We start from the raw sequence: 26,207 nt of genomic DNA on the forward strand, positions 1-26,207 counted from the left end.
AGAAGATGAAATCCAGAACCACAACAGCACAAAAGTCATTCTGTAATTCCAAGCTGCACCTTCACCTTCTGTCCCTGCTCAGGCAGTGCCCAGCCTCTCAGAAAATTGCCAGCCCAAAAGGGCATCTGCACCCAAACTCTGCCTGCCCAAGCCAAGGCCACACAGCCCACCACTCTACTCCTCAAACGAGCTAGCCACCAGTATCCTGACAGGGATGGCATCTCGTCCCTTCTGCCATCCTCACAGCATGAAGGAACAGCATTTCAAAGCACTCCTGCCTGATCAAAATCAAGTTCTTGTGCCACAAATCTAATTCAGGGCTAACACTGCTACCTCATGTCCTGTACAACCGGTCAGGAGCAATTCCTGATAAGTTTTGAGGAAGTAAAGCCTAAGTGAATTGCAGCTCTCACAAAGGTAACAATCTCTCACCCAGTAATTTACATTCCCTGCATTATTTTTCTACATCAGATCTGACCAAGTAAGACTCCTGTGCAAGTCTAAGCTTAAAAAAATACAATAAAATAACAAGGCTCCAACATCTGGAGAGACACCAAGGAAAAAGCCAAGAGCAGCTACCCAAGCATTAGGGGAGGCTTTTGGTCCCCCTCCTCCCAGCCACACAGCAGCCACCCTCTCCACAAGGACCAAGTCCAAGGTCTAAGAAATTCCTACTATTGCAGCAAGAATTATCAAGATGAAATAGCAACTTGCAGTGCAAGCAGCTTGTGAAAGCATTACTGTTTTCAGCTGAGGAAAGGAATTCCCTTGATTTCCCAGGCTCTGTTAACAGAGCACAAAACCAGCAAGACAAGACATTTTCAGAGACTGTAGCTTAGCTCCTAGGAGGACCCTTGCACCAACACCAGGGTCCAGGTACTGACAGGATAACTCTGACAAGCCCTTTTCTACACAGCCCCTCTGGAGAAGTGAGGGGCTCACAGAGCAGTTGTCCTGGGATGGCAAAAGCTTCAGTGCCAGGAGTGTGCCTTGTGAAAAGATTCCAGATCAGGACAAAATAGTTCAACCCCTGCCAAACTCTGCTTATTCCAAAGACCAGGTCAGTGCAATTGCACATAACGAAAGCACAGCCTGCCCCACAATCCTCTACTCTGCCACTGCTCGCAAGATCTCCAAGCAAGGCAACAAGCAAAGGCAACGTCCCGACCTGTGCAAGCATAGCCCCTGTACCTGCTGCCTCGCAGGGCTTCCCTGACAGGCAGCGGGGACCCGCGCAGATACGAGGGCAACTCCTGGAGTTTCCAGCCACTGCCTCTCCACCAGCCCCGCCGTGCCCCGGCCCCAGCTCACCGCCAAGCAGAACAATCGGCTGCCTCATCCAGCACACAATGGCTACATGAGACAGACCCACATCATCACCCCAGCCACCGCAGGGACAAAAGCGAGCAGACGCCAGGGAACAACAGCAAATAAAATGAGAGCTTTCTGTATTTGTGCCATCAGCTCTGTCTCTGGCAATTTACTTTCCAAGGTGGCTTTGGGAGCCCAAGGATATAAACTGTTTGAGTGGTGTGTTAGGAGGACACATGGGTTCTGGATGCGAGTGCTGGGAATGAGGTGGCACTGGCTGTTTACATTGGCTCACTCTGCACAAACTTGGGGACAGAAGAAAATGTCAGTTTCATTGGAGGAAACCTTGGTGAAGGACAGAAGTGAGGAGCTACCTCAGGCATCGCATAAACCAGGGCAGAACGCAAACATAAGCCCCAAAGGCTCTGGGCTCTCAGTGGGTACCAAGCGTGGCAATTTGCTGACAGTAAACATGAATTTCTTCCTGCATTTCCGTCTCCAGCAGACCAAGGGCACGCTGGCATGACCTAAGCTGCAAAGAGCCAACACAATAGCCAGCTACGCAACCAGCCAGCACTGGGCCAGGCAACCCAGAGCCTGGGCTGGGCTGGGCTCTCCTCCTCTGTCTCCAAAGGGCACCAGGAGCAGTTTCCTAGCCAGCAAGCACACCAGCTCCACACCAATGTGCTGAGACAGCACCCAGAAGTGCAACTGTCCCAGTTTTCTTCTAATACTAGCACACAACTGCTCAAATACAACAAGCCTTGGCAACACCAATGAAATTTTTCCCCTCACCATCTCCCACCTCCAAAGAGGGTCTTGAAGACAGGCTCAGCCTAGCTCTGCCCTCCATCAGTGACAGTACACTGCCATGGAGATGCTCAGATCTTCACTGACATCCCACAGTGGGGCTGTTCCCAACCCCGAGGGGCTGACACTGCCCAGGCAGGGCAGGCTGGCTCCAGCCCTGGCACTACTGGCTGCTGACCCCCACAAGCAGAGATTTGCTGTAGGAACCCCTTCCCTGCAGCACCAAGCAGATGAAAATCCTTCCAGGCCCAGGCTCCTGCTAGCTCAAGCTTGCTTGCAGCTTCAGGTATCTTTTCTTTGGATGTTTTTAAATTAGGGTGCAATCAAGGAATAGATTAATCACTCTTCTGCCTGTGGTTTAGCTAATGAGATACAAGTCCTCCTTTAGCTGTTTCTTCAACACATCCTGCAAGGGACAGTTTTAGGGCAGGGGCTTCTTCAGGCCCTTTAGCAGCTAGAGAAAACCAGCCCAGCCCAACCACACCACACAAGGCGGTGCTGGGCAGGCTGAAGGCTCCAAGAACACCCGGCTGACAGCATCTCTTCACCACACAGCACATGGTTGATTTGTTAATTCCCAGCTCTGCTCATCTCCTGTCTCACTCACTTCTCTTCCAAGCTTCTCCTTACCACTCTGGTCTGAAAACACACTCCCTCCAAGCTGGATGAGACCAACTGCCCTGGGAATGCTGGGCTGGGTTTTTTGGCTGAAAAAGGGAGTTAAAAAAAAAAGCCAAAAGAAGAAGAAGGGGAAGCAAATCTTCTGTCACCTGATGGGGAGATGACTCAGAACATCACTGACATCCATGGGTGGGTGGGGACAGAGACCACCTTCACCTCTCTACCTTCTCTTGCTATCTTGGCAGATAGCAAGAACTTTGGGTAGGACACGACTGTGTTAGCAGAGGTCCATATAAGAAAAGGCCCCTGGGCAAAGTGTTGGTCTTGAAGAGCAATTTATACCCTACAGCAGCATCTCCAGCACCTCTAGGCTGGTGATCATAGAAAAGCACCATAAAATTAATTAGACTATTCCAATAAAGGCACAAAACCATCCTTGAGTTTCTTTCTTATACTGTGCATTCCCCTGGGCCTGAGAAAGCCTGTCCACAGCCAGGCCACAGCTCTTGGAGAAGGCTTCCTTCATGCCAGCCCTGCAAAGGGCTGCAAGATGCATCAGATCAAATGATTGCCGGCCCCATGGCAGTACAGGAATGAGACAAGTCAGGAGCTTTGTTTATGGAGGGAGCAGGCAGTGGCTATGCCACCCATTGGCACCAGTGTGAAACTGGCCTCCAACAGATGCAAGACAGCAGCATGCCCAGGAGCTCAGTGGCTTGCCCATCACAACAACAAAGCCCTGGAACACCAGGACCCTGGCCCAGGAGGCCTAGGATGTGCAGCCTCACTTGGGCTGTGGCCAGGACATGAGCAGGGCTTCACACACCAGTCAACCCCTACTTAGCCCCAGAAAAGGCTCCCAAAGACCAGTGTCAGCCATTGGACATCATCTGTAAATGAAAACCCAGAGAAGTCACCTTGAAAAGCACAGAAAGGTCTCCTTGGGATGTCCAAACCAGGAATGGCATGAGCAATACCAATGACATTTCAAGGAGAAACTCATTTACAAGATTTCTTTGGAAATGCTTTTTTAACAGAAATAAACAGTTGCCGAAGTTCAGCTAAAGGCCAGACTGAGCCAAGGCTTGCGGAAAGGCTGGGCTGGTTCTCCGAACAGAACATTTTTGGCACCATTTCTGCTCCTTGCAGAAATGAGATACACCCTGTGAAGACAACAGCTGCTTTCCGAGGCACGAGTCTGCCTGCATCTCACAGAAGGTGGGCGCACAGTCCCACTGGCACCAGCAATAGGTGCCAGCCGCTTGGGTACGCGGCTCCTCCAAGCCCCCTGCGAAGCACACCTCGGAAGAGATGGGAACGTGTCCGCTCTCTTCCTAAAGCACGCACTCCTCATCACTTGACAAAAAGAGCAGGATTTTCGCCAGAGAGCTAGTTTAGACCACAAGCATTTGGACAACACTCCACGGCTTCAAAACAAACTCTCCGGCGGCAGGCTCGCTGTCCCCCTGCTCGGCTCCGCACCGCTCGGGCTCCAGCAGCCCGGGGCAGCACCGCGGGCAGCGCGGCCGCTACCTCCCGCGGCCCCTCCGCGCAGCGAGGACCGCCACCCCGCCGTGTGTCCACCCCGAGCGGCACAAGCGGGCACCACACACCCTGCGGGGGAAGCCTCTCTACCCCGGCTGTGGGCTCTCCCCGGTGCCGGTGGGAGGCGAGGTAGAGCTGCCCAGTCCCGAGCCCCGGCGCACCGCGAAGCCGCAGCCCAGGGGCGCCGGGCCCTGGCTGCCCCTCTCCAGTCAGCGGCCGCCGGGGATGCCGCGGTCCCCCGGGGATGCCGCGGTCCCCCGATGCGGCCGGGAGCAGATTACTCAGCGTTTCTAGTGCAAGAACAGCGTGCTCCCGCCCCGCGCCCCGGGCCTCGGCCCGCCGCTTACCGATGCCCGGCGCCACATAGACGAAGTAGAGAAAGGAGGAGGAGAGCGAGAAGAGGAAAAGCGCGGCCAGCAGCGAGCGCCGGGGCAGCAGCCGCCAGGCGCCGCGGGGGCCGCGGGGCCACCGCATGGCCGATCCGCCGCCGCCGCCGCTGCTGCCGCCGCTCACATGCGCCGAGGCCCGGCGGAAGGCGCCGCGCCGGGGCCGCTCCGAGCCGCCGCCCGCGCCCAGTGCCGCCGCATGAATGGGCGGGGCGGGGCGGGAGGCGCGGGGCGGGGCGTCGCGGGGACCGGCTGGAAAGTGCTGCCGCTGCTGAGGCACTCCTAGCAGAGACTGACCCGCTCCCGGTGGCCCGGGTGCGCCCGGCCGTTGACCTGGGCACCGCTGTAGGTCCCAGCACACCGGGCACTGACTCAGGATCACCGGTCATGGGCCTGAGCACTGCTGCTGCCGTGATGGGCTGTGACCTCGGGACACTCGGTCGTGCTTCTGGGACGGCCAGCAATGGTCCTGGAACACCCCAGCAATGACATTAGGGCACCCAGGCACTGATGTGGGGCACCACTGACATCCGTGGGACACTGGACAATGACCCAGGGGCAACCAACCATGGATTTGGACTACACTGATGGCCCCGGCACACCTGGCAGTGGCCTCAGGACACCCGACCATGGTCCTAGAGCACCCAGCAAATACATAAGGGCATCCAGCCATGGATCTGGGGTACCACTGATGGCCTCGGGATATCAGGCAAAGGTCCTTGGACACCCAGCCATGGTCCTTAGACACCTGGTAATGAACCTGGGACACCCAGCATAAGGAGAACAAGGGCTGAACCCACTCCAGCTCCCAGCCCACCAGACAGCAGGGTTCTGTTTGGACAAGTGCTGGGTGCCCCCCAAACATTGCACGGGAAGAGGCACAGCCTGGGAGTAGGTGATGGGCACAGATGGGTGGAAGTGAAGAGGGGGCGAAGTCAGCACGGTCGGCACAATAATCAGCACTGGCAGCAGCCAGCAGCCCAGTCGTTTAAAGAGTAATTAAGTATTTTTGCACATGTTTGTGGGCAGTCCCTCTGTCATGTGTGGGAGGAGTTGGAAGGAGAAATGGAGATGCCTGGAAATGAAAAAAATGGGAGAGGAGAAAAGCCATCCCCATCAGTGGAGCCAGAAGAAGTAGCTGCAGAGCAGCCCATAGAATCCAGCCCACAAAGCTGCTTTATTTTTTTTTTTTTTGGCCTCATTTATGATTCTGCAAGCTGTGCAACTCAGACTTTGTTCAAGGGAGGACAAAAGGAGAGGTCATTCCTTGTTTCACCAACAGATAGAGCTGAACAAACCAAGTCCAGGTCTCAGGACCACGGTGGGAAGTGGGGCTTTGCGCCAGGTGTGGGGCAGAGGCCAGTTGCCTCCACCTGAAGTGGGCAACAAAGGCAGCGGCATCCCCGCGGTCAATGGGTGGAAGGTGGTGACAGACCATCTGCCAGGAAGTGTCCGCTGTGTCCCTGACTGTCTCCACATCCCAGGGGTGAGCCTCTCCCTGGCAGGGAAAGAGTCATTGCTCAACTCAAACTTCTGACCCAGCCTGGCTGGGGGTGCCCAGCACCAGTCCCACATCAGCCCAAGGCCAGACAATGGGATAAAGGGCTCTCCAGGTACAGCTCTGTATCACCGTAATCTCAGGAAAGATTAGCTCCCTTTCCATCCTGGATGCAGTAAGAGCTAATAAAGAAAACAATGCCCACATTCAACAAATGGGCAAGAAACATACTCTTGTTAGAAATGAAGATAAAGTGAAAAAAGAGCAGAGATCAGCAGAAACATGGAAATCTCTCTTTAAAAGGTAAGGTACTAATTTTCTTAATGTGCCATGGCACAGAAGGATCTTGATGGCAGGGGATCCTCAAGAGCCAGGAGGTTGAGGAGGAAAGCAGGGATTTCCTTGGGGAGACTTCATGTGCTGCATCAGCTTCAGGAACAAGGAAACTGGTACTAGTTCTTGTTTTCCAGGGTTGCCACTCCACTGCCACCTGAGCCCTTTTAACTTCTGGGAGCCCACATTATTCCAGCAGAATTGCATGGCCAAGTGGTGGCTGGATTTGCTGTTGGCAAAATAACTTTTATCCAACTCCTAAAAGGATGCCTTGGGCAAGGAAACTCAAGAATATCTCTTGCATGGTTTGTGATTTGTTTGATGCAGACATGGTCAAAGGTGAGAGGCATTGTCGCAACCAGTAATCTAACCTTTTGAACATATTTAATTAGCAATGACATTGCTGGAGGAGCCACCCAGAAACTCCCTCCCAGGCCTGGCCATGCCAATGGGGACTGTCATGGAGGAGTGAAGTCAGGGAAGCCCTGAAGCCAGGCTGGGACATGCCTGTCCCTCTGCCCTGTCTCTGACTCACCTTTCTTCTCTCTCTCTCTCTCTGTCCCAGGGCTCAGCTCAGCCACAGTCACCCCACTTCACTTTCCCCCTTCTTTTATGCTTACTATCTTCCCCTCTTCTCCCTGCTCTGACTCTCTGCTGCAACCCAGGTAAGGGATTAGAGACACTAGCCAAACCCACTCTCCCTCCAATTAAAAAACAAAAACAAAATCAGGAAGAAAGATTTAAAAGTCTTGGATGATTCCATAGGGCCAGGTTAGGACTTGAGGGTGGGACCACTTCCAAGCTGGGCTGTTGCAGAAAGCATGTGGGTGGCTCATGCCCAAGGAGTCCTGGCACCTGCTGTGCTCCAACCTGCACCACCTATTCCAGCCCTCTCAGTATGGGGCAGATAAGCAAAGTCCTACTTTCTGCAGAGTTTAGTGTACCAGTGGTGCTTGTGTGAGCAGCTTTGCCAGCAGCCTGAAGGGGAAGATAAGGTCTGTTGGTGCGTGGCCATGAACAGGAATGGTGGGACAGGTCCTGCCAGTGCACCTACACTCACAAGAAGATGTAGCTGCACCCTTAGAGCATGTCTCTGCATAAAAAGGCATTCTGCATCACTGGAGGGACAGCTCTGTTTTGATGGCTTAGGGGTGCCCCAGTGCGAGTGCAGTGCTCAGAGGGAGGTCATGGATACTGTTGCACCACATGCTGTCTGGAGAGGTTGGCGCTGCATATTGACAGTGGCAACAACCCAGTTGCTCAAGTGCTGTGAATGGGAGACCAACCTGGCAGCTGTCATTGCTTGCTCCTGATGAATGCTGGCACAGTCAGGCTGGGCAAATGTCTGGCATTTTGGACCCTGAACCCAGCCATCAGAGTGCTGTGAGCCGTGGGAGAGGATGACGAGAAGTTGCCTCACACCCTGCAAGGAGCAAACCCAGCTGCCCAGGAAGCACCCCAAGGTCTCAGATCTCTGACAGGTAGTGCCACATATTCCAGAGGCCAGTGGGGAGTAGACAGGGTTGGGGAGTGCTGCCCAGAGGGGTTGGCAGCAGAGCCTCACACAGGAGCAGGCAGCCAGGTAAAAAGAATTGCTGTGGGGAACATAATCCTCATTTTGGGAGTTTGAAATGGTCAGCTTCACTCTGACTGCACATCACTGATCATCACTTTACACAGAGGCTCAACCTGGACTGTCTAATCTGGGAGGATAATAATTGTTCTGCCACTTCAGTGAAGGATGGATTTGTGCAAGGATGTCACAGCTCTCACTAATGTTTCATGGTCTTTAGAGTTTATGGCACTTTCAGCCCCAATGGTAGAGACTTTCCAGAACAGACTCAATCCTGTGATTAGGAAAATGCCTCCATTTATAAAGGTGAGGACAGTCAGCATCACACCTTGTCATTCCTCTAGCTGCTCAGCAGTGCTGTTTGCTTTGGATCTTCTCTGGAGTTTCTGCTGACAGACAGATTGTGAGCAAAATGGGAACCTGAGCTGTGTTGCTCAGACACTTGGGGCGGACTGGATGTTGACCAGCTCTCAGATTTGCAAAAGCAATGTGTTCCCTCTCTTCCTTACTAAAAGTTTCCTTGCAATATGGGGCTTGCTCCAGCTCCATTTAAAGCCAACACAGTGTCATGACCAGCTTTGAGCAGGAGCAGGACACAGAGGGTGCATGCATAGCAGGAATTTCAGTATTTTCTACATGCACACCCACAGAGAGAGCATATGCAATAAAAACTCACTCCACATATCATTCACTGTGTGCCAGATCATAGGCATAATTATTGATGCAGCAGGTTTTCAGAAAGACACAACAGGGTGTGTACTTAATTTGGCAATGAGAGCACACCTAAGTGGCCCTGGCATTTTCGACCACCCACAGGCACTGCTGCTTTATCTCACACCGATGTGTCGGCAGCACCAGAAAGGAAACCAAAGGCAGATATTTGTTTATTGAGATGGAGAAACTCCACCGAATGCTGCAAGGTGCTCCCTGCAAGCAGGATTGCTGTAGACCAGTTCTCAAGATTATGCCACCCACTACACTTTCTAACAAGGCTATTAGGGCTCTGATCTTACTAGCACCTGTACGTGTGCCTAACCATAGGGATGGCTCATTCTGCCACAGTCAACAGATGTGTCATAGCTCCCAAAAGGAGGCAATATCAACAGGAGTGATTTGCAGAGCTCCACGTTCACTAGAAAGGTGGCTGTCATCAGAAAAATGAGCCAAAATATTAAGCCTGTCATGGCACTCTGCAGACATTCAGTTGATTTCATTGCCTCTGTTTGCGTCAGCCCACCTCTGAAGGCTGATGATCTATCCCAGTCCAAATGGACTTGCGCAAACACTCATAAAATGCCTTTGAGCTCTAAATCTCCTGTCGGGGAAATACATCAGGCTGTGCTTTCCAAAATTTTCCAAGGAAGGAAACTTCAGCACACAAGAGATAAAATCTTTGTGTAAAAGTCCCTGTGATTTATCCAGATTTTAAAATGCCACTTAACAAAGTCCCTCTCAGAAGGCTGTGGTGATGGCTGGGCTGAAATGCTGTCAAACAGCACAAACTGCCTGAGAGAAAATAAACAGGCTATTTTCAGCACACCAGGAGGTCAAGATGGGGATGCCAGAAAATTCTCCATTGGGGCCAGCCTTGCTCTTCCCTGGTCTGCAAGGGATTGCAAGGACATCAGCTAAAAGCAGATGAAAGAGCAGTGCAGGCAGAGGTGAAAACCTGGCCCAACTCCTGGGATGGAAAAGAAACACTTGGACTACTCAGCCACAGCTGGATTTCAGAACTAACAGTAGAGACAAGAAAATGGGATAGAATTCTGCCTTTATTGAAGCCACCTGTGAAAAAGACTTCAGGACTTCACACCAGGTAGGAATGTGACTGCCTCCCAGAAATCCAGGGACAAGGACAACCAGGAACACAGGAACATTTCAGAGGAAATTGCTTTCTATTAACTCATAATTACATAATGCAGAATTAACTTGCAAAGGCCAACAGCTTAATTGGATTCCCAAGTGGGGAAGACAGTTGTGTGGTGAACACGAACCTTCCACAAGCTACATCTAATATGGTGTTTCAAACACAGCATATAAATTCTTCTGCTGCATAGCAAAAAATGTCCATTGCCTTCAACAGCTACAATCAAGGGGATTTTAATCACTTCCACTCGGTCACTGACCAGTGACAAACTACCCAAGTGGCACTACAAAATGGCTTCATTCTGGACACCTCCTTGTACTTCCAACCACAAAGCTGAATACTAATTAATTCTGTGAATATATCTGGATATTTTGCTGGAGTAAAGTAGAAAGGTTTCCAGCCCTCTTAACCTTTTTACCAGCTTGGATTCTGACTAACTACAATAGATATTTAATTAGAAAGGCAAAGAGCTGAACCTCTTGACCATCCAGGCATCGCCTCTGTAGTCACTGCCTTTTGATGTACAAGGAAAGGGCTTGTAGGACTTTCTTACATGTGCAGCTTTTCATTTGTCTTAAAATTGTAGCAAGGTTGGGCTCTGTTTTGGGCTTTGTCACTCGGAAGCAGTACAGTGAAAACTGCACAGTGATTCCTGCTCATCTTGGTCTGATGAGGGGAGGCTTGCTTTGTCCTTTGCAACTAGCAGGAGCTTGAGCATTTCTTTTCCATCTCCCCATGTCACTCATGTCCCCATGAAAACCATAGAGCTGGAAAGCTGGCCCTGCTGCCCCATGCTTGCCAGCATGCTGCTGGCTCCCACAGCAATCCCCAAGCAGCAGCTGCCTGGCTATGTGTTTGCTATGCTGAGCTGTAATGTAACCATGGGAAGAGCTCTCAGTCATGGCCTCTGCACAGCTCCACCAGGCAGGACCATTCTCTGGATGTTTTCCTCTTGTGTAGAGCAGTGATACAGTGCTGACATGAGCTGGGCAACATCAACACACTGCATGTCAGGCTGCACATTGGTGCTGATGCCAGGTGAGAAAGGCACCCATTGCAGCCATGCTCCCTGCTCCCTCCTTGAAACCTGCAATTCAACATCGCACTCAAATACCTGCATGGAAGTCATTGACTTCAGCAGGGCTTAGGCATTTGCTGATTCAAGGCTTAGGAAGCAGCTCAGCCTGTGAGAGTGATCTGCTAGAACCATCAACGCCTCCCTTTCAGGTTCCCTCTCCTCTTGGCTTAATTACTGCCTGCTTTTGGCACTGGCACCATTTGTGCTGTATGCTTTTATTTTTCCCCGAAGGAGCATTTGCACCTCTACTATATTTATTTTATCCTGAGGAAATCCTAATGATTTGCTTTCATGCTTGATTTTGTCCCTGTTTGCAGTGGAACCCTGCTGTCAGTCTATAAATATCTGACTCTGAAGTCTTTGCAGAGCAAGCACAACTGAGAGCAGAAAAGGTAAAGTCAAGCTAAAGAGACCTTTACCAGCTCTAAAAACAGCTGCTGCTGCTCTTGTTGCTTTAACTGATTTATACCTCATCTGGAGAACCTCAGTTCAGCACCCAGAATCATTGCCTCCAATGATTTATTTGGTTGTATTGGAGTTTGGCGACATGCTAGATAATGTTTTTTGCTTCAAAGTGTCACTCTGAGGGAGGTTTAATTGCTTTCAATGTGGATGGGATGAGAATGCCTTGGAAAAGCTATTTGCATGTGGTTTCTTGAATGCCAACTGTGTAACTTCCTCCACGCTCAGGCAGTCTGAGTCTCCTTCCCTGCATTACTCAGCTTCGCTGAGTGCCTCTGAAAAATTAACAACCAAAAATTCCTCAGCAGGGAGCAGAAAGTGGAACACAGGGTGAGATAGTTTGAAAGGAGGATTATTTGTAACAGCTAAACCAGAAGCACTCTGCATATTGGGGTGCAAGCTATAAACATAGACCTCCCTAGTCCCGCAGCATTCAGACAACACAGACTGCAGAAGTCCAAGGTGAAGTGAGGGCAAGTGCTTGGCACTGCCTGTTCCCAGGGCATTGGCTTGACTTGCTGAGCAAAAGAAAGTCAGTGAGCGAGTGATTTCAACAGTCTAGGGCCAGTGTCAAAGAGCTGAGGTGCCACCAAGGGCAGGGCACACACCTGCACAATGCAGCACCCACACTGCCACTCACACACTGTCTTCACAGGACTGATTCTGGGACATGCTCATCGGAGTCATCCCTCTGATGACCTTCATGCAGGGCCAGGAGATGGCCATGCACAAATCCCTTGTCCTTCTTTCTCCACAGAACTCAAGGGCAAAGTGGTGTCAGAGGTTTGCACAGCATCAGTCACAACAATCTAGTCTAAATAGGTCCTTACTCCACCACACATCTCACTCTACAGGGCAGTTCATTTTTGTAATTACTTAATGCTTTGCAGTATCAGCTGTTGACGTAAGCAGGACCCTGCCTATAGGCATTTGCTTTAATGCCCTCGGCGCAAAGGCACTTGGAAGTGACTTATTTTTGAACTGCAGCCATGCCCCTAGGTGAGCTTGCTGCCTGCCTGCATTTCCCCAAATACATGCTCTTTTTCATCCCAGATGTTGTACCTGGAGAGAAGAGAAGACTTATTTACAGCAGTCTAGGATTTGCAGGCTGGTTGGTAGTGCAGTATAGCAGCCCTAGCAGTGCTGCCACATGCAGCAAAAATCAGGGAGGAGAACTACAGCATTTTTCTGCGTGTCACAGTGAATGTGCCGCAAGATCAACACCTTCTGGAAGCATCAGATTTGTTGTGGAGGTGCTGTGCAGCTGAGTACATGTGTGTGATAGATCAGCACCTTTTGAGCACGATGGATTTGCTGAGCATGTACAAACCATCTGGCCAGGAAAGCCACAAAGAAGGACACCAGCCCTGGTCCCATGCACAGGAAGGCAGCAGTCCTGTTTGCTCACAGAGAAGGACAGCAGGCATGCCAGGGTGGACCTCAAAAGAGGCAGAGAGTTTCCTGATGGATACCATATTTCTGGTGTGACAGGGCTGTTTGTGCTGAACTGGATACTATGACATGGCACCATTTGTGCTGCCTGCAAAAATTGGGGTTGCTTTGGGTTTTGCTCTGTGTGCCATGTATCCATCTGAACAACAGGACCATGGGCTGTGATCCACCATCAGGCTGAGCCTGCTCTGACAATTCCTCTGGGGAGCTCAAGATCCAAGCCCATGGCTAGGCTCTGCAGCTGCCAGAGCAGAATGCCAGAACACGAGGCAGGGCAGGAAAGGCAAAGCACCACCAGCTAGGACAGAAATGGTGGAAACTGTAGCAAAGCAGAATACAATCACCTGAACTGAAGACAGTTTAATGAAGACACCAAGGCTTGTTATGAACAACTTGCCTGACTACATGACATAGCCGCAGCCAGAAATGTTCCAATTAAAAGTCAGGCTGAATTTTCTAAGAGCAAAAGTGGAAGTTGTGGTTGCTCCCATTCTTGCTGTCACCCAGCTAGGGAAGTGTAATTCTCAGGAATTTATGTCTCAGCCGTACATCCTACCCTCCTGAAACACAAGCTGTGGGGTTCATTACAGGGCTTTACAGATGATACTATGTGCCCTGTGATACAGAGGCGGCGAGCCATGATGACCTAATGGGTCTGCTGTCTCTAACTGCTCTTTGTCCCCAGACAATCACCACCTCATGATTCACGGAGAAGAAAGGTGCTCCCTGCACTACCAGCACGACAGCTGGTTTCAGCCAGGTTCACAGTTTCTCATCTTATGCAACCTCCATTAACTATTCACAACAGCTGACTGCGGCTAGCAGGCCAGTTTGCTCAGAACAGTGCCTAGTTACAACAACAAACCAGCCTTGGCTTTGCCATGGACATATTTTTATTAGAGAAACCAAGAAGAAGTTGTTTTTTTATAGTGTGCAGTTCATTGTACACAACCTGGATTTAAACTGTTTAGTTTGTAAGGGTATTTTAAACTAAACAAACAGCTTTGTGTTAGCATTTTCACTGGCGCTGCAGATTTCTAGGTTTAGAATAGCACTGATCACTTTGAGCCAGTTCTGCTTTGCTGGGATGCAGGGATGAGATGTTCTACATCCCAGTCAAAACTCTGACACAACCATTTTTCTGGCAGTGTCCCTTGGAATGAACTGAAGTATCAGCAGGAGGTCTAACCCTTGGCTCTTGCTCTTTTTCACCAGACTCTCCTCCTCCAGACTGGGTCTGGCTGGGGCAGAGTGGAGTTTCTTCAGAGGCACTGGTTGGGTGCAATGTTTTGGATTTGTGACTAAACCAGTGTTGATAACACCCTGGTGTTCTATCTGCTGCTGAGCAGGACTGGCACAGCATCAATGCCTTTTCTTTTTCCCACTCTGCCCCCACAGCAAGGAGTTGGGGAAGAGGCGGAGGGAGGTGGGGGTGGCAGTGTGAGAAGCTCAGGAAAACACACATCCAGGACAGCTCAGTGACCAAAGAGATGATTCCATAGGATGTCATGCTCAGCAATTCAAGCTCATGGACAGGAGGAGGAAGGGGGGATGTTTGTGTTATGGCATCTGTCTTCCACAATAACTCCCATGTGCTTCCCTTGAAACAGCCAAATACCCACCTGCTGATGGGCAGTGATGAATTAATTCCTTATCCACAACAATTCTTAATCTTTGCTTTGCTTCACTTATTAAACTGTCTTTATCTTAAACCACTAGTTTTCTCTCACTTTTCTGCTTCTGATTCTCTTCCCCACCCCACTGGAAGGGAGCAAGTGACTGAGTGGATGTTTATCAGCCCACCACAGCTAGATAGGTTTCCTCCCATTCACCCTTTGTGCTTCTTTTGTTATATATCACTTCTTTCTCACAAGATAGTTTCCATTCTTGCCAGCATTAAATCTTTGTCCTTGTTGCTTTTTCACTTTACCTCTCTTAAATATGTATTTCTCCCATTATTTCTGCTCCAGGCTGCAGGAGCACTCTTGCTCTAGTCAGGGAAAGACAGGCCATATGGCCATGGGAAGGAACACCCCTCTCTGTGATATGGGACCAGTATGTTGTGTGTCAAAAGTGATTTGTGGAGTAGGTGTGAACAGGAACTATGTTTTATCAACAAAGCAATTGTTGTCCTGATGAGGGATTACAGAGATAGCAGAAGCAGCAGAACATACTTCTAGGAAGACACTTCAGAGGAACGCCCATAAAAAAACACCACCAGCTGCCCCTGAAGGAAAGAAGACGTGAGAGGAATCATGGCCTACTAGTCACAGCAGCAGTCAGCACATTCAGATTATTACTTTCCTCTCTGCTATCACTTTGCTGGATACTGAACTGCATGCATGCATCATTTCAGCTGTGACACTCCTCTCTCCTGGCAGGCGGACCATGTCCAGGGTTACAGAGCCTACCAAAATACTTAGGTCCTACCACTTGGATTCACAATGATCTGCTAAACAGCACTGGGCAGAGATCTTGATCTTTCCCTCTGCATCAGGGCTACTGAACAGAAGCAGTCTGGAGGCTGGAAAGACACAGATGGTGGGAAATCTGTGTGCAAACTGTCAGTAAATCACACTTTGTAGAGCCCACCCCAGAAGCCTCCCCATGTCCCAGCTGCATTTGCCATGCCAGCTCACTACTGGCCAAGAAGAAAGAACACTGGCATCCTTGGAAGGGCCCTGCACCACCTCCTGCAAGGGCTGACAGGTTTCAGAGGCAGCTTGAGAGCAAGCAGCTCAAGAGCAGGCTGCTCATGGAAGCATGAGGTGACAAGCCCTGGGAGTGCCCAGCAGCTCCAGGCTACCTCTGTGAATGAGAAATGCAGTTGTTTGTACAGTTGTTCTCTTTCCCCATTGCCATTTGTTTGTAGACATGTCACAGCAGATGCTTCTCACCAGTACAACGGATATTTGGGGCTGGTACCAGTAACCGTAATCCAGCTAACAAAACACCCTATCAAAGTTGTCACAAAGATTTCTTAAGTCCCACTGACAGAGGACTTTCAGGATAGTCTGTAATAAGGAAGTAGCAAGAACCTTTAATTTATATGCCAACGCGAACATAATTCAGAGAATACCTAAACACTGCACTCAACAAAAAGGTATTCAGCATTAAAAACAACTCCCTGGGGAGGGGAAGGCAGTGAAGGACTGCTTTGGGAAGGAAGGAAAGCAGGGGACAGGCAAGGCCAAGCTTCCTGCAGCTGCTATTCGGGTTTCACCTCCCAGGTCGCCTGGCCACCATGGGCAAAGGTCAACACAACACTCATTGTCCCCTACCAGTGCATGGGTCTGCATCCATGGAAGCTGGTGGCAGACAGGTACAGAACAGAAAAGAAGGTGGTTCTGCTCACAGCTCATTGATGCAAACAGGGTGTATTGATGCATTGATTCAAACAGAGCCTGCAAACAGGCTGCCAAAGCAGCCTGAAGACCCTCTAAGTTTCCATGATTTCAATATACTGAAGAGTAGCTGGAGAGGCTCTCAGGAGCAGGACTGCATCTGCTTGTCCTGCTCTTTGTCTCTCTAGATGCTCACAGCCTCTGCTGGCTTTTTGTAGGGGAAGGGGGAGGGTTTGATTAGTAAAATTCTAATTCTAGCCTAACCATAATTGATTTTCCCATTCTTGGTTACTTACTTTGTTTTTCTTAATTTACATATGGTGTTTCCACTGTCATTCCCCCTATGCATGCACACATGCAAAGTGCCATTAAAGTCTGGGATGGATACACATACACCAAATATATTGATGCACTCCAGAAATTACACCTGTTGCAGGGTGCAGGAGGCTTGAACTTGCAATGCTGCTTTGAAATTAAGCATTACCCAACCCTTTAAAGAAGAAACTAGATTGACTTCATTCAGGAAGAAATGGAAAAGCACAGTACTTGGTCATTGCTGCCTTTTCTCATCTCATTTTCTGACTGTGCAAAAGCCTTTGGGGGCCACTGCTGGAAGGAAGACCCAGAGCCTGCAGCACCTGCTGGCCTAGTGCTGTGTGGCTGCATCCCTGGCCCTGACAGAAGACACAACTGTGGAGCTGCATCATGCTGGGCTCCAGTTTGTGGTGCAGTCAACCCATGTGGCTGATTGCCTGCAGCAGCCAGAAAGGCCAGATAAGCAAGTGGTGTTAGAGAGTGCAGTCTGTGCTTCTGTGTTTCTGTAAACCAACAGAAACCTCTTTACTGGAGGATTAGAGTGAAAAAAATAGGAGCAGATTTTCCCTGTCTTTGGGGATCTCAAGACAAAACACCAGTCAGAGGGCCTGGCTTCCCAACTCACCCATTTCAGAGCTGTTACCCCAGCCTCTCTGTGCCTCAGTTTAGACATTTGTGAAACAGCAACTGCCTCCTGCCGAAGCCTGTCACTAAGCATAGCCCATTCATGGTGGGAGAGTCACGTCTTCAGGCAGAAGGCACATCACACACTGCTGCCAGAGCCACTCAGATGAGTCACAGCAGAACAAGCAGAGCACCAGCTCTACAATCCCTGAAATGCCTGAGATTTCAGTCCAAACCAGTCAACTGTTTAACAGCAAAACTGAGGGAAGACAACTCCCCTATGTCCCTGGGGCAGCAGCTCCTGGCCCCATGCGGGGGTTGAGCCATTTACCCAGCAAAGCCTGTCTGTTGGGAGGCCAGCAAGCTCTGTGGATGAAAACAGTCCTCTGTGTCTGCCAACCTGGCAGAGCAGTTGTTGGGGCTTGGCAGAGCACAAACCAGCATGAATGAACATCCAGTGCTGGAAATGAAGTTGGGGTTAGGAGGGCTGCATTTCTCTGAAGGGCAAGCAGGGTTGGAGAAGTCAACCATTGCTTTTCAACAAGGCATTTCTCACCTCATCCCCATGCACAGGGCAAGGGAGGAGCTCAGTCTCCCCAGCCATGTACTCAGCTACTTGACTAGCAGTGCAAGCAGGTGACATGACACTGTCCTTAGGAACATTCCCCTCAACTGTTCCTTGGGTCCTCATTTCCAAGGGCTGATTCCGTTTGTTACATTGCATATGAATCACAACCTTTGGTGACTAACTACAGCCGTGCAATGGGCTTCCCCCTGTCACTGCCTTCTCCTGGATGAACTCCAGATTTAGCATGTCAAAACCAGACAAAACCTGAAATAAAGAGCAAACAAACCAAGCATCCAACAGCTTCAAACAACAAACACCAAAGCAACAGGAGAGGCATTATCTGCTGAGAACTTGTGCCTGGAATTTGCCTCTACATATATTTGTTTATATTTATAGACAGAAACGTGTGGATATGTATGCACACAGGCATATGCCTACTGCACATACCTAGAGAAGGAGAGAATGAGACACTACCTATATTAAGACACATTAAGAAGACATAAAGCCAAATCTGTATAGTGAAGGATTTAAATCAATTTTCAGCATTTCATCAGCCAGCCTAAAAGAATCCTTCTCACCAGCCCAAAAGCAATAAAGCAAGCAAATTACACATCTGACCCTTTCCCAGCTGCCTTAACATCACCTTTAACCTTTGCCTGTGTAAGAAATAAATGTCCTGAGCTTGAATACAAAGATCATTCATTCTTATGCTTATAGTACAATCAGTTCTCTCTCTCTTAGTCTTGTACTGGAGTGCAGGAAAATAGAGAGAAGGCGGTAGGGCGGAGATGATCTTTTTGCACAGGGGTTGTTTCCAGACCAGAGCAGCTCCCCAGCATTGATCCCAGCCTGACAGCATTTTCAGGGGTTGTGGAGGAGCTGATCCTGGCAGGTGATGAAGCCCCTAAAAACCAGGTCTTTCTTAAGAAGTGCATGCCCTGTTGTGCCTCTGATGCCACTCTAAGGCCACTGCTGATTTTGGTATTGTTGATATTGCTGATTTTGCCTGATGTGTTTGAAATCCCAGGCTCATCTTGTTGTATTCCATGCCCAAGTCAGAACCTGGGTTTAGGTGAAATTAGAGCTGAATCCCTCTCCACACTCTGATAAATATTTTATTTTCACTATAAAGCCAAGCTATGAAGGTGGTTGAAATATCTATATACCACATCAAATCCAGGTGAAGCACATCCACCTTCCCTACATCTGGCAGCCTCCTCCCACTTTCTGTAGTCAGTGCTACAGGAGCAAGTTCAGTGCTCCCTATTCCACATGGACTTCAGCCAGGAGTGGCTGTTCAACCCACCTGAGGTCACAGCAGTTATAGATAATCTAGGCAGTCAGCCCAGATCTCTCCAAGGCCAAAGACTGCCGTAATTTCTAAACCTACTTTCTGGAGTAAACCTGGTATGTGCTTGCTGTTTAGAGCAAGAGAGAGAACAAAGTCCTGTGCCAGCAGATTAGCACCTTCCCCTACATTCCCAGCACAAGGTTACAGCTGGTCATTTACTCATCTGTGTCTGCCCTCAGTGTTCCACATAGCTATCTATTTAGGCTACTCTGTATAATTTAAGAATGAAAACTAAACACTATGTTACCTACAGCCACATCATCTTAGATGAGCTTAAACAAGTGTGAAATTACTGGGATCTATTAAAAGCAACATTCAACACACACACTAATCAACAGGTGTTCAGTAGCTGCGCTTCTGAAAACCACAAGCAAAAAGCAGGGTGAAAGGGCTCCTGGCAGAATGATTACTTTGTGCTGCAACCAAGTCCTTGGAAAACCATCTGTACAGTGATACTAGACTGGTGTTTGGTTCAGGAGATATCTGTGGTGATAAATCCAACTTACCTCTTCTCAGTGGCAGCAGCAGGTCAAGAAAGCAGTGGTATTTCCTGCTGGTGAGTCAGAGACGAGACATGAAAACCACCGTCTCTTCATTCGGAACATTTCAGACGCTGTAATTTGGTATCATCTGTGGTTACTTCACTGAAAGTGTGCTGCTCTGAGGGAGATACTTCGTTTTGGTGGAAATGTGACAATTCACTTGGCTGACCAACTGCGCCTTCTGGTACCTGTGGTATCCTGTTCTCACACAGTCACTTGATTCAGCAGCGCTTGTTCCCACCAGTTGGTTTTATAATCCCCTCTCCTACAGAGGTGCTCGGGATCTTTGTCCTCCTTTTACTTTTTTTGAGGTTTCCTGGATTACCCCCCATTCAGATCCTGGATTTTTGTGTGATGCTCAGTCCTGGTTTTGTGTTTCTCTAGGCTCCCAGACTTTTTTCTCCTGGGTTACTTCTGCTTCCTTCCACATCCCATCCTGAACCCTTCTCATGGCCCCAAACATTGATCTGGGATTCCCCTTTGTCCAGGGCCAGCAGGCACAGCAAGTAGAAGGTCAGTTCACATCCTGAAGAGTTACATCCTTTTTCTACATCAGTCTCTCATGAGTAAAAGCACATGACAGTTACAAGGCCAGTGAAACAAAACAACTGTGGAGTTTCCTGATCACACCATCTGAAAGATTTAAAGACAACCAAAAAAAAAAACCAAGATCAAGGCCAAAACCAAAACAAAAGCAAAGAAAAAGGGAAACAGCTAAAATTTCTGGCCTTTGTTTCTAGGCCAGATGACCTAGTTTCATGCCAAGCAAAACTCAAGTGATTAGGAAAGGAACTTTTAAGATTTTCTTTATTCTGCACCAGCCTGATACAGAACTGAACTGGTGACAACTGCAAGAGCCCATTGCTACAGGTGAAGATCACTTTAGCCATGCCTTTTTCCCTGACTGACACTGCTGCAATGGCTCTACATCTGAGTCATCTGCTGATTTGCTTCTAAGAAAACTTTGCCCTTGCAGATGGATACAGCTGCTCCTTAGCAGCACAGGCACAGCTGCAAGATATGGAGGAAGGAGGTTTGCAGGGAAGAGAAGCAGACTCGTGCTAGAGCTCACAACAGAACAGGCACCAGTTATGAAGGTCAACAAGGGGGCTCCAAGCTGCACAGCAGGGAAACAGTTCACCCTGAGAGTGGTGCAGCACAGGGACAGGTCTCCCAGAGTAGCTGGGGGCTCTTCATTCTTAGAGATTTCCAAAATTTCACTACAGGGAAATTTCCTTTCTTGCTACAAAGCCCTCAGTAACTTCCTCTAACTTGGAAGCTGGCCTTGCTTTGACAAGAGGTTGGACTGGAGCTCTCCAGAAGAGCCTTTTAATGATTTTTTTTTTTTTCTTCTTTTTAAATTTGATTTCTATGTAGACAGGATAAGGAAGGGAGGACTGTGATGCACAGCAAGAGAGCTTCTTCCTGTTTGTGACCCACAGCATGAGCCATACTGCTCAGAGGCCAGACGCACATGACCCCACCATCCTCTGTCACATTCCCACCTGTTCTTCCTCCATCCTTTTCAGTTTAGCTTCTTGTGTTTTTGATTAGAGGTAGCAGAAAAGCCAAAGAAATACCCCAAAAAGTTGTTGTGAGCTAAAAACATGCACATTTGCAGATCACTGTGTTTTTAGAGATATTACCTATTAGAGACCAGTTACTTCCAGCTAACTAGAGTGACCTGCAACAGTCTGCTTGTACTGAAGTGACCTTCCTTCCTGTGCACATTTGGAGCCCTTCACAAACACTGAAATCCACCAAGGCTTGGCAAACTTAGAATTTTAATTTTTTGCACAAAAAGAAAGCAAGCATTCACAAGGAAATTTCCTGTGGTCAGCTTAAGTGTAACACGCCCTGGATCATGCTTCATTACTTATGGATGAAGCGCTGTTCATCACCTCCACTCCAGAGCACAGTGAAAACTGAGAACAAAGAGCAGAAGTACCTGAGCTTCTGAAATGTTGGAGGCCCATAGTCCCCCCCCGCCTCCAGTTTCCCAGTGGAGTAAGATGTGCACATCATCTCCGGCCACTAACTTGTACCACCTTGCAAAGTGCTATTTTCATTCTTTTCTGACACCAGTGAGCTTTCAGTGTACCACATCACATGTGCCTAATCTGAAGTCACTCACTCTAAGCCGTCCCAGCCACAAATGGAATGGAGACAATGAGTTAAAGCAGATGAAGATGAGTGAACTGCAGATGGTTGGAAATTAGCCAATGTGAAACAAAAAATACTGATAAAAACAAATTCATTTCTAACTGTAGTAAGACTAACCACATCAGAAGATGCAAGAAAAAGATGAAAGTGTGGGTTCAGCCTCCTTACAGGAAACCAAGGTTCTTCAGTGCTTTCCCACCACTGACACAAAAAGAAAACAGCTGCTAAGCAAATCTCCCTGTTTTTTTTGAAAGTCATAGTATCATAGAATCAGTCAGGGTTGGAAGGGACCACAGGGATCATCTAGTTCCAACCCCCCTGCCATGGGCAGGGACACCCCACACTAGATCAGCCTGGCCAGAGCCTCATCCAGCCTGGTCTTAAACACCTTCAGGGACGGCACCCCAACCACCTCCCTGGACAACCCATTCCAGGGCTTCACCACTCTCACGTCCATCCTGAATCTCCCCACCTCCAGCTTCATTCCATTCCCCTTAGTCCTATCACTACTTGAAATCCTGAGAAGTCCCTCCCCAGCCTTCTTGTAGGCCCCCTTCAGATACCGGAAGGCCATAATTAGGTCACCTCAGAGCCTCCTCTTCTGCAGACTGAACAGCCCCAACTCCTTCAGTCTGTCCTCATAGGAGAGGTGCTCCAGCCCTCTGCTCATCCTCGTGGCCCTTCTCTGGACACCTTCCAGCACCTCCATATCCCTCTTGTCATAGGGGCTCCAGAACTGGAGGCAGTACTCCAGGTGGGGTCTCACCAGAGCTGAGCAGAGGAGGAGACTCACCTCCCTTGACCTGCTGACCACACTTCTCCTGATGCAGCCCAGGATCTGATTGGCTTTGTGGGCTGCAAGTGCACACTGAGAGCTCCTGTTGAGCTTCTCATCCACCAGCACCCCCAAGTCTCTCTCCTCAGGGCTGTTTTCCAGCCAGTCACTGCCCAGCCTGTATTTGTGCCTGGGATTGCCTAGGATTGTCACACTTTCCCCCCCCCCTGTTTGAATGGCATTCACTTTCTGGTAAAGGATTGTGAGAGTGTCAGTGTCTCTGTGCCATGAAGCTACGATTTCACTTTGCTTAACTTGCATAGCTGATATCCTAAAGGGCCTTCAAAACTATCTGAAATGTGCACACCAGTATGTCTATATGAGCAAACCCTGTTTGTTGTGGAGGTTTTGTGGGTTTGGGGTTTGTTTTTGGGGGTTGGATTTTTTTTGGTTGGTTTGGTTTTCCTGAGGAAGTCAAATCAGAAATGAACCGAAATGGATGTGATGCTGTTACATTATTTGTTTCCACAGTGCCACTCACCCCAGCATCTCAGCCTTGCACAGACTGCATGCATACATGTCCATGATGGGCTTTGTAAGCTGGGAGGTGCTAGTTAGCCCCATTTTCCAGTGTATGTGGGAGAGCTTAGAGACCCAAGTCACAGCAGCAGCCTGTGCCAGAGGAAAGCATTTAAAACACACCAGAAGGGGTTGACAACTTGACGACATTTTAATCCAAGAGCATTTTGACACTGATTTTGAAGCAGTGGCTTTCTGCCTTAGTTTGATGGTGACTGGATAAACACAAATTTGACACTTTGGGTTTTTTCCTATAAAATGAGGTTCTCACTCTGTGGCTGAACAGTGAAAGATGACCATAGGTCATTACCCCCAGGTCTGCTCAGCTAGCAGGACAGGGTTAGGGCAGCTGCAGGTTGAACATGTCTTATCTGAAAGTCAGGATCCATTTCCTGCTTTTAGGCATCACAGAGTATTTTGATGCAATGCAGTGCATCCCCTGAAACAATAACCTTGTATCACCATGACCTCACTCTCTGTTTCAGCACTAGGAGCCACCAGACAATGACAGCTGAGGGACAAGGAGCTGCTAAGCAATGGCAGCTTAGGGGAAAAAGGAGTCAAGCAATGCTGTCGAGGAAGAGCTGTTAGGTAACAAGAAGCCACTGAGTGCAGGTGGCAAACATAGAGTTGCCAAGCAATGGTGGCTGAGGGATGAGGTGCCACTGGGCAATGGCAGATCCAAGGGACACGGCACCAGGCAGAGATGGGTGAGGGACAAGGAGCCACTGAGGCAAAGACAACAGTAAGGGATATGGCACCAGGCAGCGATGGCTGAGGGACAAGCGCTGTGAACGAGCTCCGCAGGCAGCCTGACATCACACCACGGCACCAGGCCATGACGTCACGGCATCGCCACGAGACCGCGCAGCCGCCCCCATTCTCACGTGACAGAACCCCCGCCCGATCACGCGCTCGCTGGACGGACGCCGGTGCACGCAGCCGCATGAGCGCATGCGCGCTCTCGCCCCCGCGACCCTCACCCCTCCTACCATAGAGACAGCGGGCGCGCTCCCCAGAGCGGCGCCCGGAAGCGGCTGCGTGCGGGGCGGCCCCACAGGAGCGCGGTGGGAGGTTTAAGCCGGTGGCCGGCAAGATGGCGGAGTGAGTGTGGTGGCGGGCGGGCCGCGGGCGGCGAGGGCGGGAAGGGTCAGTCAGCTTTCCCCGGGCCCTCCTGGTGGGAGATCGTCGCCTCCGGGACATCCCTGGCTGCCGTGTGCCCCGTGCCCCTCTCCTCATCAGGGCCTTTGTGGGGAGCGGTGTCCCCGGCTCCTGGATGCTGGCGCCTCCACTCAGTACGGCAGCTGCGAGCTGGAGGGCAGTGCGGGGAGGCCGGCTCTGAATCGGCCCTGCGCGGCAGGGAAGGCGGTGGGGACTGGCAAGGACAGTCCCGCAGTCCCTGCGGGTGCCGTTGGTCTGACACAGCGGGTTTGTTACACTCGACAGCCTAACTGGGCTAGTTGGCTCTCTGCGTCAGGCTTTCACCTGCATCCCGAGCTGCAGTGCAGCGTGTTTGGTGGCAGCAGTTCACGAAGGAAAGCCGCTATCATCAGCTCCATGAATATTACCTCCCAGTATTTCTCAGTGATCAGAAACCACTTTCAAAAAGCAACTTGAACGTGTGGGTCGCTAGTACAAATTCAATATGATTTGGTGCTTGCTTCATGTGTGCATGTCTTTAGCAGACTGAGTCTTTATCACGCTTTTCCCACCCAGTATAATCGTGCGTTATATTATCCTGACAGGTTTGCAAATGCCACCCATGAAGTCATCAATGTCACCCTCCATACTACGCTGGCTGCTACTACCAAACTGGTGGTACCTACACCTGCTAAACCTATCCTTCCAGTTCAGACCGGAGTCCAAGCACAGCAAGAGGAGCAATCTAGTGGCATGACAATATTTTTTAGTCTTCTTGTTTTAGGTGAATGATGAAAGTCTTTTAATCTCTGTTATCTGCACTCTGTATCTGAGGATGATAGGCCAGCTTTCAGAACTGCAGCATTTTATTTCTCCTCTAGTTCTCTCTGTGGGAAGTGGAATCTTGTACAGACACAGGGAGTTAGGAAGTTGCATATATAATTGTCTGAACTGTCCAACTCTGTGGAAAGCTGAAGACTGTTGCAAACCCTTTCACTGTGGTCTTAAAATGCAAACAACATGTTCAATTGCCTTCACCTTCTTTACCAAGCACATGGCACATCCTCCTGTATGAAAAAGACACTGTCAGAATGCCCCATGGTGCTTGCAGCTGTCTTTGAGGACTAATTCCCTAACTTCTGGACAGCCCTCAGATAATTTGTTATATGAGCCAATAGAAAGCTGTCAGATTTTTATGCATAAGCACTGAAGTTCAGTATCTCTTTTTCTGCCTCTCCTTACTTTATTTCATTCCTACAGGATGATAATAACTTACAAGTTGTCATAATACTACATTTATGGGTGTTTTGAGTGGCAGATGCACTTCCAGCTTTTCTGTGAGTCTGGGCTGTTCTCATTCTTTAATAGAATATAGTTAGCTCTCACCATCAGCTTAGAACAGTGCTGCAGTCAAAACTGTTAACAATAACATTTTCATGGTGAGTTAAGAGATTGTCTGCTTTCCCTTGGGTGTTTGTGTGCTTGATTCCTCTAAAGTAAGCTACACTGACTTTCCTGTGAACCCAGTATTCTCTGGCAGTACCAAATGGAAAGAAGAATAGGTCTGAAGTTGACAGCAGTGCAGAAACTTATGCAAATAATCAAGTGCAGCAAAATGTGGAAGGCTTGTACTGATTTCTAGGGTATTTATTTGCCTCCAAAGGTGGTTAGTGTTTTCCCAGAGGTCAGAAGCGTGTTAGAATTTGAACAGAGACAAAAGCAAAATGCAGTAGATAGAAGACTTCCAGGATTAAAATAAAACTTCTGAATGCCTGTCTCATGGATGTTAAAAGGGCCATTCATGGTAAAATTGCATTCCTAGGTCTTAAGAACAGAGCTATGGTTTTTACTTTTATTTTTTGGCTGTGTT

At 49.3% G+C, this 26,207-nt stretch overlaps 2 protein-coding genes across 3 annotated transcripts in view; one reads left to right on the top strand and one right to left on the bottom strand.

Annotated features, from left to right (window-relative positions):
* B4GALT5 (beta-1,4-galactosyltransferase 5) overlaps positions 1–19,662 on the bottom strand; it is a 53,928-nt gene extending 34,266 nt beyond the window's left edge. The window contains exon 1 of one of the 2 annotated variants that reach the window (XM_068149893.1): positions 19,645–19,662. Coding sequence is in view for 1 of the 2 variants with exons in the window: in XM_068149892.1 (XP_068005993.1) it covers positions 4,635–4,761 (127 nt within the window). In the remaining variant the exon portion in view is untranslated. Of the gene's footprint in view, positions 1–4,634; positions 4,823–19,644 lie in introns of those variants that run through there. The other variant, XM_068149892.1, reaches the window with a different exon arrangement.
* Positions 19,663–24,102: 4,440 nt separating this feature from the next.
* Positions 24,103–26,207, top strand: part of SLC9A8 (solute carrier family 9 member A8) — a 33,007-nt gene continuing 30,902 nt past the window's right edge. The window contains exons 1-2 of the mRNA XM_068149894.1: positions 24,103–24,301; positions 24,943–25,121. Coding sequence (XP_068005995.1) covers positions 24,294–24,301; positions 24,943–25,121 — 187 coding nt within the window. The 5' untranslated portion in view covers positions 24,103–24,293. The remainder of the gene's footprint in view (positions 24,302–24,942; positions 25,122–26,207) is intronic.

Source organism: Melanerpes formicivorus, unplaced genomic scaffold (assembly GCF_026170545.1).
Source record: "Melanerpes formicivorus ecotype bairdi unplaced genomic scaffold, bMelFor1.0.p_v2 SCAF_19, whole genome shotgun sequence".
In the NCBI taxonomy this organism is placed as follows: Eukaryota; Metazoa; Chordata; class Aves; order Piciformes; family Picidae; genus Melanerpes; species Melanerpes formicivorus.